General features: G+C 38.7%; 1 protein-coding gene across 1 annotated transcript; it reads left to right on the forward strand.

Annotated features, from left to right (window-relative positions):
* The first annotated feature begins 421 nt into the window (after positions 1-421).
* On the forward strand, positions 422-6,622 carry LOC113118755 (neuronal acetylcholine receptor subunit beta-4-like). Its single transcript, XM_026288172.1, has 6 exons — positions 422-482; positions 3,474-3,640; positions 3,938-3,982; positions 4,170-4,279; positions 4,476-5,496; positions 6,370-6,622. Exons 1-6 carry the CDS (start codon positions 422-424, stop codon positions 6,514-6,516), a joined length of 1,551 nt encoding a protein of 516 aa, XP_026143957.1. The 3' UTR covers positions 6,517-6,622.
* The last annotated feature ends 3,867 nt before the right edge of the window (positions 6,623-10,489 follow it).

A 10,489-nucleotide genomic window follows, 5' to 3' on the forward strand; every position in this document is an offset into this window, starting at 1 on the left:
GGAGGAGATAAAGGTATGGATGGAGCACAACTTCCTTCAACTAAATAGCTCCAAAACCGAAGCCATCTTGATTGGCACTCCTCACCAAATCAAATCATCATCCATAACCAGTATCACCTTTTCTGGCACCAACATTCCCCTCTCATCAACAGTAACTAATCTTGGTGTAAAAATTGACTCCCAACTCACTTTTGAAGCTCATATAAATCACTTATGCAAGACCTCTTTCTACCACCTCCGTAACATCTCCAAACTCCGGCCCATTCTCACCTTTTCGATGCCGAAAAACTGGTTCATGCCTTTGTCTCCTCCAGACTGGACTACTGCAATGCACTTCTCATTGGGATTCCTGGAAAGAGTCTGCAGAGGCTTCAATACATCCAAAACTCTGCAGCTAGGATCCTGATGAGAGTGCGGAAATATGAGCACATTACCCCCATTCTTCACTCACTCCACTGGCTTCCCATCTCCACCAGGATTGAGTACAAGGTTTCACTCCTCACACATCAATGCATCCATGGACATGCCCCCTCCTACCTAAAAGAACTTATCAACCCAAAAACCACAACCCGTTCCCTCCATTCCACTGACTCAAACCTCCTCCACATACCCAGAACCAGACTGAGGACAATGGGAGACAGGGCCTTTTGTACTGCTGCCCCGCATCTGTGGAATGGCCTCCCTGACTCCTTGAGGGCTCCACAATCTACTGATTGTTTTAAAAAAGGCCTCAAGACATTTCTTTTTAGCAAAGCTTTTGGTCCCTTTTAGATTATTATTATTAAAGAACTGCTTATCTTTTTGTTTTTGTTTTAACCCTGTAGCACTTTGAGATCTCTGATGAAAAGTGCATTATAAATATAATGTATTATTATTATTATTATTATTTGTTTTTATGAGAGAACTGTTCATTTTAAAACCTTTCTGCAGGCCAGTAGGCCTGTACATTATTATTAAATATACACATGAGTGGGATACATTTTTAGTTTGAATTTTATTTTATACTGTGCATTGTTGCAATGTGCTTAATAAATATTTGCATCATTTTTAATTGTGTATTTTTATGTTTTTTTTTAAATAAGTTATGTAATTGTAATTATCTTTGAAACTTTAATATTAATTTATGCAATTGCAATGTCTTAATTTTAGTAAAGTTAGTACACGGTCATAGCAATAAATGCAATGGTACTAATAATTGGCATAATTTCTTTCGGTGTTTCGGTTTCGGTTTTCGGCCTTGGTTTTCTCTTTTTCGGTTTTCGGTTTTGGCAAAGAATTTTCATTTCGGTGCATCCCTAATATATATATATATATATATATAAATTAATCAAAAAAGCTAATTTTTCTTTATTCGAACTGGTTGTCTTTAAAATAAAAATCTTGTGTAATCCTAAACTATCTGTAATTAGATGTGCAATTAAAACTGGAATATAATCTTATTTGAGTCACATGTGTTTCAAAAACACATAATCCTATCTGGATTAGAGTCGGTTTAACAAAGGTTATAAACAATCATCCACCTGCAGGACCCTCACATGTGATATAGTCTACTATCCTGGACTCTTTCTTTATGTTTTCAGATGTGTTGTAATGACGCTGCTGTATGCTTAAATTTCCAGCAAATTCCTTCTAGGACAGCTCAAATTAAAGAACATTAATATTAGCTAATTGTAGTGACTCAGGCTAAAGTAAAGCGAGAGTTTCGAACACTGGTTGATTATATACTTGCTCAAATATTGATTTCGGTTTTTGCTGGTTCTTCACACAATCACTTTAAATCAGAGATGTGTGTGTGCTGAAGTTTTCCTTTCTCCAATTGTTCCTGTGGGTCTGCTGTTCATTTCTTGTGTTTTGTGATTCTTCTATATGCATTACAAAGTGAGTGCTTACAGTGTAGCTCTGGGTGTCTCTAATTATCACAGACCACTGCTCATTAATATTAATTAATCCCAATTAAAGCTGTAGGTCTCAGTGGTGTGTCCATGTTTTTTTTTTTGTTTTTTTTTTACTGCATTAAAGTGTTAGTTTACCCAAAACTGAAATTTAGAAAATTAGGTGCCTTCTTCTTTCAGATGAATCCAGTCGGAGTTGTATTCAACAATGTCTTTGATGTTTCAAGCTGTTTAATGGCACTCAGCAGGGGTTGCATTGCTTCAATCCAAATGAGGTCAAATAAAAAGCACCCATCCATAATAAAAAAGTGTCTCACATGGCTCCGGTGGGTGGACAAAGGCCTTCTGTCATGAATCAATGCGTTCTTGTAAGAAAAACATCCATATTCAAAACGTAATACTCACTTTAATCTAGCTTGTGCTCACAGTTGTAAACAGAAGTAGTTTCAGGAGAAAGATGTTTGAGGTCATTATTATAATATATATTATTATTTGGATATAATTCTGGCAAGGTTCTCTCAACATTTTGTTCTAGTTACGTTAATAGAAATTCAGAATGATTTGGTCTTAAATAATGTTCTCAAAACGTTACACAGTTGTGGAGAAATGTTGACATACACTTTGCAGAATCTGCAAAATGTTAATTATTCTACCAAAATAAGAGAGATTGTACAAATGTGTGTCATTTTTTTTTATATTTGATATTGTCCTGAATAAGGTTCTTCAGAGAAATCCACTAGCTCCTGCACATTATTTGGTTTTCCAGCATCTTTTGAACCCTTTCCAGCAATCTTTTCTTACTGAGAAAGACATATGATTGAGAGCTTGGGGGTGAAAACTTTTGAACGGGATGAGGATGTGTACAGTTTTCTTATTTATGACCCTGCCTGTGAAAACCCAGCTAAAGTCATTCTTTGTTATTTACTGTTTTCTACATAAAATCATCTTTCATCAATATATATATTACATTCTGTGAAAATATAATCTTTAAATCTTTAATATTGACTGAGTAAGGCCATGTCAAAAATTGAAATCAAACTTTAATGCTTGTTATTCACAGACAGGGTCATATTTTGTTTAAATATCAAATTTATCATCTAGTACTGCCTTTCATATCATCAGGAGAAGCTTATTTGTTTCCCAGAAGACAAAATATGTCAAATTTCCTCTGATCTTCAAATTCAGAATTTGAATTTCCTTCTTATTTTTGGTATAACAGGTATGTGTAAGTTTTTAACCACAGCTGCATATTTGTTATTTATAAATCATTCATGGAATTCTTTTTTAATTTTTAGTTTGATGTTCGTCTAACGTTTGTTAAATGTTACTGTTTCTTTTAGAACATTCAGAGAACATTCACAACTATTGTTCCATTAATGTTTGTAAAATTATAAAGTTGAACTTGAACCTTAGTTTGTATAATCAATATTCAACATATAGTCACCATGTACAAGAAGTGCATTCGACTGAAAATCAAACTGCAGTAATTCTGTAGGATACTGTGACCATCTTTGTGCTCTGAACTAAACGAGCTCCTGGAGCAACTGTTTCACACATGAGTCTGTGGTCTTCTGGTCTGAGGTGTTCTCTGGCGGTCTGCAGGTGGACTCTGTGCAGACTCAGAGGAGCGGTTGATCAACTGGCTGCTGGGTAAAGAGCGCTATAATAAACTGATCCGGCCGGCGGTGAACCGGGCAGAGAGAGTGACCGTTCTCCTGCAGGTGTCTCTGGCGCAGCTCATCAGTGTGGTGAGTCAAAGCCTGACCTCAGTCAATCAGTACCAGAGCCGCTGTAGTGTATTTCAGCAGCCAAAAACTTTAAGAGTTGCATCAGATTTTAATCACTTGTGAGGCTTAAACAGACAGAGATATTGATACCTTCATTCACATATGATTTCACATCCAGCCACTAAAAACAATGATGTATCATGAATGTCCCATTAAATATCATATGCAATCTCTGCAAGTTTCCATTTTTGTGAAATAGTTTCAAAAGTCAGTATCAGCTGTGTGTTTGTGTTATTATTTGTATTTCTGCGCTTCCAGAACGAGATAAAGCAGATCATGACGACGAACGTCTGGATCACTCAGGTCAGTGTCAGTGTTAATTATTAATCAATTGATACTCAATTAAAGCATCATCACCTGTCGTGTGTCCTGTCCAATAGTCAGTGCACTCACGTCCATTCATCATGCTGCTAACTGAGTGTGAAATTGTTCTCATCTGACCGAGGGAAAGCTCATTTATGTAATAAGACAGTTGTGATATTATCTGCAGAACTGGAATGATTATCGTCTGTCGTGGGACCCGGCGGAGTACGAGGGAATCGACAAGCTCCGGATCCCCTCCAGAGACATCTGGCTTCCTGACATAGTGCTGTACAACAAGTGAGTTTCTGATGAGAGAAACCCAGATGCTGAAGGAGATAATGACCGGAAACTGAATCGGCAAGGAATGAGCCACCAACATCCACCGGTGTTCCTCTGAGCGAGCACCCCTATAATTCTGGCCAGCACTGTATAAAGCCTAAAATGCCCTTGTCACATATCCCACATGCATTATATTCTTCTGTTGGCTCCACAGTGCCGATGGGACGTATGAGGTGACGGTCTTCACCAACGCCATCGTCCTGTTCAACGGCAGCATCGCTTGGCTTCCTCCTGCCATTTACAAGAGCGCCTGCAAGATCGAGGTCAAGCACTTCCCCTTCGACCAGCAGAACTGCACGCTCAAGTTCCGCTCCTGGACCTACGACCACACCGAGATCGACCTGCTGCTGAAGTCCGACGCGGCCAGCATGGACGACTTCACTCCCAGCGGCGAGTGGGACATCCTGGCTCTACCGGGCCGGAGGACGGTCAGCGCTCTGGACCCCACCTACGTGGATCTGACCTATGACTTCATCATCAAGCGCAAGCCGCTCTTCTACACCATCAACCTGATCATCCCCTGCGTGCTCATCACCTGGCTGGCCATCCTGGTCTTCTACCTGCCTTCGGGCTGTGGCGAGAAGATAACGCTATGCATCTCTGTCCTGCTGGCGCTGATCGTCTTCCTCCTGCTGATCTCCAAGATCGTGCCGCCCACATCGCTGGACGTTCCCTTGATAGGGAAGTACCTGATGTTCACCATGGTGCTGGTGACCTTCTCCATCATCACCAGTGTGTGTGTGCTGAACGTGCACCATCGCTCTCCGAGCACACACAGCATGCCGGACTGGGTCAAGCTGGTGTTCCTGGTCAGACTCCCAGCGCTGCTGTTCATGCAGAGACCACGGGGAAACTCAGCCCGTCGCCAGCTGCGGGATCCCGGATCAACTTTGCAGGGCTTCAGCAATCCTCACAAATCCGCCATGTCCTCGTCAGCCTCCTCGCTTCTGGCGGCATCCTCTGCGCTTTCATTGCCTGGACACTTTTACAGCGGAGCACCTCAGGTCCAGAAAGTAGATCATGGGCACGCTGGGTTCCTGCCTGATGCACACAGCTCCACACAGGACCTGAGAGAGAGCAGGCCAGCTCCAGACTGGGGATCTGAGATCCAGGAGGCCGTGGATGGTGTTAGCTACGTAGCGGATCACATGATGGGAAATGACAACGATCAAAGTGTGAGTGACTTTATCGCTTCTCAGATACACTTTCAAATGTGCAACCATTCTGCTCAACAAGGCTGCATTTATTTGGTCAAAAATACGGTAGAAAAATTCCTGTGATCAAAGTTGAATTTTCAGCATCATAATTCCAGTCTTTAGTCAAGTCAAGCCACCTTTATTTATATAACGATTTTAGTGATACAGCTTGTGTCAAAGCAGCTTTAAAGTTTTACATTTGGCGGGAAAAAAAGACAGAATTATGTATTGCACCAAGAAGGTTGTCTGTTAGTTCACACAAGCACGAACTGATTGGCAACTGCCTTTAGCAATCACCTGCATTGATCAAAGTGATGGGCACGGTCATCTGTGAGTGATGTCACCTCCCAATTAAAAACACGCCCCCTAGTATAGTTCCACCCCTCACATTGATTGGCAGCTTTCCATGTAGACATTCGAAATTCAAATTCAAAAGGGATTGCGATTCCATTTGAGTTTTGGCAGGTTATCCTACACACAGCATTGTTACTTAAATATGACAGGCTCATAACTCAGAAGAAATGGGAAAAACTGTTGCAAATGGACTTTGTTTTTTCATGCGAATCCTTTTAAAAATGGCCCTGAATATTATTCCATACCAAACATTTGAACAGTAATAAATGTTGAGCTCATATGATCAGTATTTCCATATCATCCCAAGAACTCTTTAGTGGAATTGATGTACTGTGATGGTTTCACTTGTAAATCACAATTGGGGGCCATAATTGCCCTCCTATCAATCTAAAACAAAGTTTTTGTTGAAGTGTTCAATTTGTCAGACAGTTTGTGAGTTTTGAGTGCACCTAACGAGTCAAAAGGGTTATTAACAAGCCGGTCTCTGTGCATCCACAGGTCATCGAGGACTGGAAGTACGTGGCCATGGTGGTGGACCGCCTGTTTCTGTGGATCTTTGTGATTGTGTGTGTGGTGGGAACACTGGGTCTGTTCCTCCAGCCGCTCTTCCAGAGCCAGACCGCCGCCAGACCAGACAGGGTGTGAGCTGGAGATCTCAATCAACTCATGCTTTATATATGTACAGTTGTGTTCAAAATTACTCAACCCCCTAGAGACTGCAGTACTTTACAAATACAAGCTTTTCTGAAGATCCAGGATAAAATAAACATTTTATCTATAACAGTTCACTGGCATATTAAAAGTGATATTGTCAACATATAATGTAATTCTTTTGAGTTATAAGATTTTTTTATAATACTGCTATGTCATAATTATTCAACCCCTATTCAACATTGCTGTTTTTAAATCACTTAATTGCATGGTGGAGAATAAAACTCAAAACACAATTAAGCCTTTAGAAACTCTATTAAAAACAGAATTAGCTTGAGCTGTTACACATACAGTTAGCCCATGCATGTGTTGAAGTTGAGTAGCAAAAATATCAAAAGAGATCTCACAAAAGCAAAAGAGAAGAAATATTGTATTTCTTTAGAAAGGCTAAGGCTATATGAAGATTTCCAAGACATGAAAGTTCCTAGAGACACAGCTCTCAGCCTTATTCCTTAGCTTAAAGTGTGTTTTACCAGAAAATCTTTGAGGTTGTGGAAGAAAAAGCACAATATCATAAAAACGTTTAATGAGAGCAACTGAGAAAAGTCTGCAATGTTAAGCCAAAGACTTGCAAGATGACCCGATGAAAGGAGGAAAACCATTTCAAAGCAGTGTGTAGAAGATCACTAGACAAGTATTGCCTTCATGTGGAGAATCTTGTAGAATACCACTCTTGATCAAGAAGAACAAAGGACAACTTGAACTTGATAAAATTCATTTGTGTGGACTTGTGGAGCTCTGGAGGAATGTTATATGGAGTGATGTGACCAAACTGGAACTTTTTGGACCTGTGGATCAGCGGTGTGTCTGCTGCAAAACAGACAAAGCTCATAAGCAGAAGAACACCATCTGCATCCTCAAACTTGGAGGTGGATCAGTCCTGTTATGTGGTTTCTTTACTGTAGAAGGAAGTGGAAATCATGACTGTATGAAGGACATCATGGATTCTTTGAAGTATCAGGCCATTTTGACAAGAATTGTGATGCCTTTGGTGCAAAGACTGAAGCTGATGATCAATGGACTTCCCTGCAGGACAGTCATCCCAGAGTACACATCCAAATCTACTACTGCTTGGTTCAGGGATCAGTCACAGAATGTTCTTGAGTGATCTGTTCAGTCTCCAGGCTTAATTCTCATTTCAAATATCTGGTTGAATTTGAAGAAAGCAGTGGCAATGTGAAAACCAAAGATTATCAGTGATCTGAAAGCTTTTTCAGGCGTGGAATGGGCCAAAACTGTAGTAGAGAGCTGACAGAAGCTTCTAAACACTTACAGACAGCGTTTATTGGTGATTTTAAAGTATAAAAGATTCTGCACAAAGGGGGTTGAATAATTTTGAACATAAATGTTTAGAGCCAATTCGAATTTTATCATGATTCATCAATGTTCCATTCTCAGAAACACTCAAAAGTGTATTAACAAACTTTCTCTAATACTTTACTGATGCCTTTGTTAAATTGGTTTCATAAAATGTTATCCCCCACAGCAAATTGTCTTGCAAGTCAAGGGGGTTGAATAATTTTGAACACAACTGTATATACAGTGCTGGCCAAAATGATTAGAACACTAGTATTATCAGCAACTAAAATTATTTTAAGTCAGTTATTTCTATCTTTTGATGTAGTGTGTCAGTAGGAAATATCAGTTTGCATTTCCAAACATTGATTTGCCCATTAATTGTAATAATGCAGTGAGATGTGTGTGCTGCACACAGAGATGTGATCTGATCATCATCAGTCTGTCTGGAGTCACATGAAGAAACAGAACAGAGACCGATTCAATCCAGAAGAACTGTGTCTCCCAGACGCTTCAAGAAACCTCCTGCAAAGATACAGTGCTGTGAAAAGTGTTGTTAAATATGAATGCTGTCAAACAATGTCATAAACAGATTTTCTTTATTAATTTACTTCTATTAAAGCATCAGTCCATAACTTTTGCCTCTTTGTCGCCATTTCTGTTTGCAAAGGCAGTTATTTGTCGAATTTTCTCTCGTCTTGGAATATATGACCCAAATAAGAATTTTCACGGGAGATTGTCATCTGAACAATTAAGTAACAAGTCTGCCATATTTGTTCTGACCAACTGAGCAAAACAAGCATTATAATAAATCACTCTACCAATGGTGATTAAATCCAATGATCACTTCATATCACATCAAACTGTGCATATCATTATTGTTTAACAATTTGAGAAAAAAAAAATTATAGGTTAACAACATCAGCATTGCATGACTAGGTGTATAGGTGTGTATAAGCGTGTACAGTATATTTCAATATCTGTACAGTCTAATTTCTAATTGTCATGCCGTTTTTTTATTTCAAATAAAAAAATATATTTTAATCCAAAAAGCTAATTATTCTTTTTTCAAACTGGTCTTTAAAATACAAATCTTGTGTAATCCCAAGATATCTGTAATCAGATGTACATTTAAAACTGGAATATAATTTAATTTCAGTCAAATGTGTTTCATGAACACATAATCCTTTCTGGATCACAATCCACCATCAACATGATTTTTTTTTTTTTATTATTATTATTATTCCAGCTGCTGTGAGAAAAAAGACTATAAACGATCGTCCACCTGCAGGATCCTCACATGTGATATAGTCTACTATCCTGGACTCTTTCTTTATGTTTTCAGATGTGATGTAATGATGCTGCGGCATGCTATAATTTCCAGCAAATTCCTTCCAGTACCACTTAAATCAAAGAACATTATTATTAACTAATTATAGTGAATTGGGCTAAAGTAAGGAGATAGTTTTGAACACTGCCTGGTAATATACTTATTCAAATATTGATTTTGGTTTATTTTTAACCAAATGAAGTTGTGGACTGTATGGAGCCATAATTATGACAAAATGATTTGAATTTGAATTGTGTAAGTTTTAATTATTTGCAAGTGTAATCTAATAAAATTGAATTTTAGGTGGTGGTTTAAACAGTTCTGAATTTGATTTTTTTAAACGAATATTGAACATTTGAAATTTAACAAACTGAAATGTTTTTATGGCTGATTTTTATAAACGTATTTTCAAACAGCTAGTTTTTTTGTTCTGAATTCTTATACTGCAAATATTCAGTTTAAAAAATTCAGATTCAAGTTTTCAAGATGAAGAAATTCGGAACTTCAAATTCAGGTTTCTAAAATTCAATGTCAAAAATTCAAACTCAAAAATTCTGATCTTACAGAAAGTAGGTCACAGGTCATCCACAGGGAAGAGTAGATGATCTCAGAAAAGTTGAACAGAAACATTTTGGCCAATCTGGGACTACAGAAGTTTTCCAGCGCGAAGGTGGTGGTGGTTCAAGAGGTTGCCAGGTCAGGTTGCTCTCTGACTCTGATCATGAATCGCCCGGTGTTATGTTATATTCGGTTCTGTGAAAAACTGTTCCCATGAGTGGCGTTAACATGAATATTCATTAGTTCCCTTATTGTGGGCGTGTCCTTGAAACAACGTGCAAACGAATGGAACTGAAAATATCAGTGCACGCTCGCCAAATCTCTGTTTTATTTAATGGATTATTTTGAAAAGATAACGAAGGGTCAATGTTAAGCGTTAATTAGCATTAACTGCAACAGTGCCAAAACAATGGAAAGTTTGGGTATCTGAAAACACATTCAGATCTCAATCACTGTATGTACAGCACCACCTGCTGGCTATGTGTGTATCTGTCACTCACATCCACACCATGATGGATTTGGAGGTTATTTACTGAAATAGTGGATATTATTCTCATAAAGCTACTACATTACATTACGCTGATGTTTACAATTGCTGTATATGTCAGACGTCTCACGCCCCTGGAGCAACTAGGGGTTAAGTGGGGTCTCACAGTGGATTCAAACCTGGGTCTTTCACACCAAAGGCATGTGTCTTATCCACTGCGCCAACAAATACCTGGT

The sequence above is a fragment of the Carassius auratus genome, chromosome 18, assembly GCF_003368295.1.
Source record: "Carassius auratus strain Wakin chromosome 18, ASM336829v1, whole genome shotgun sequence".
Taxonomy (NCBI): Eukaryota; Metazoa; Chordata; class Actinopteri; order Cypriniformes; family Cyprinidae; genus Carassius; species Carassius auratus.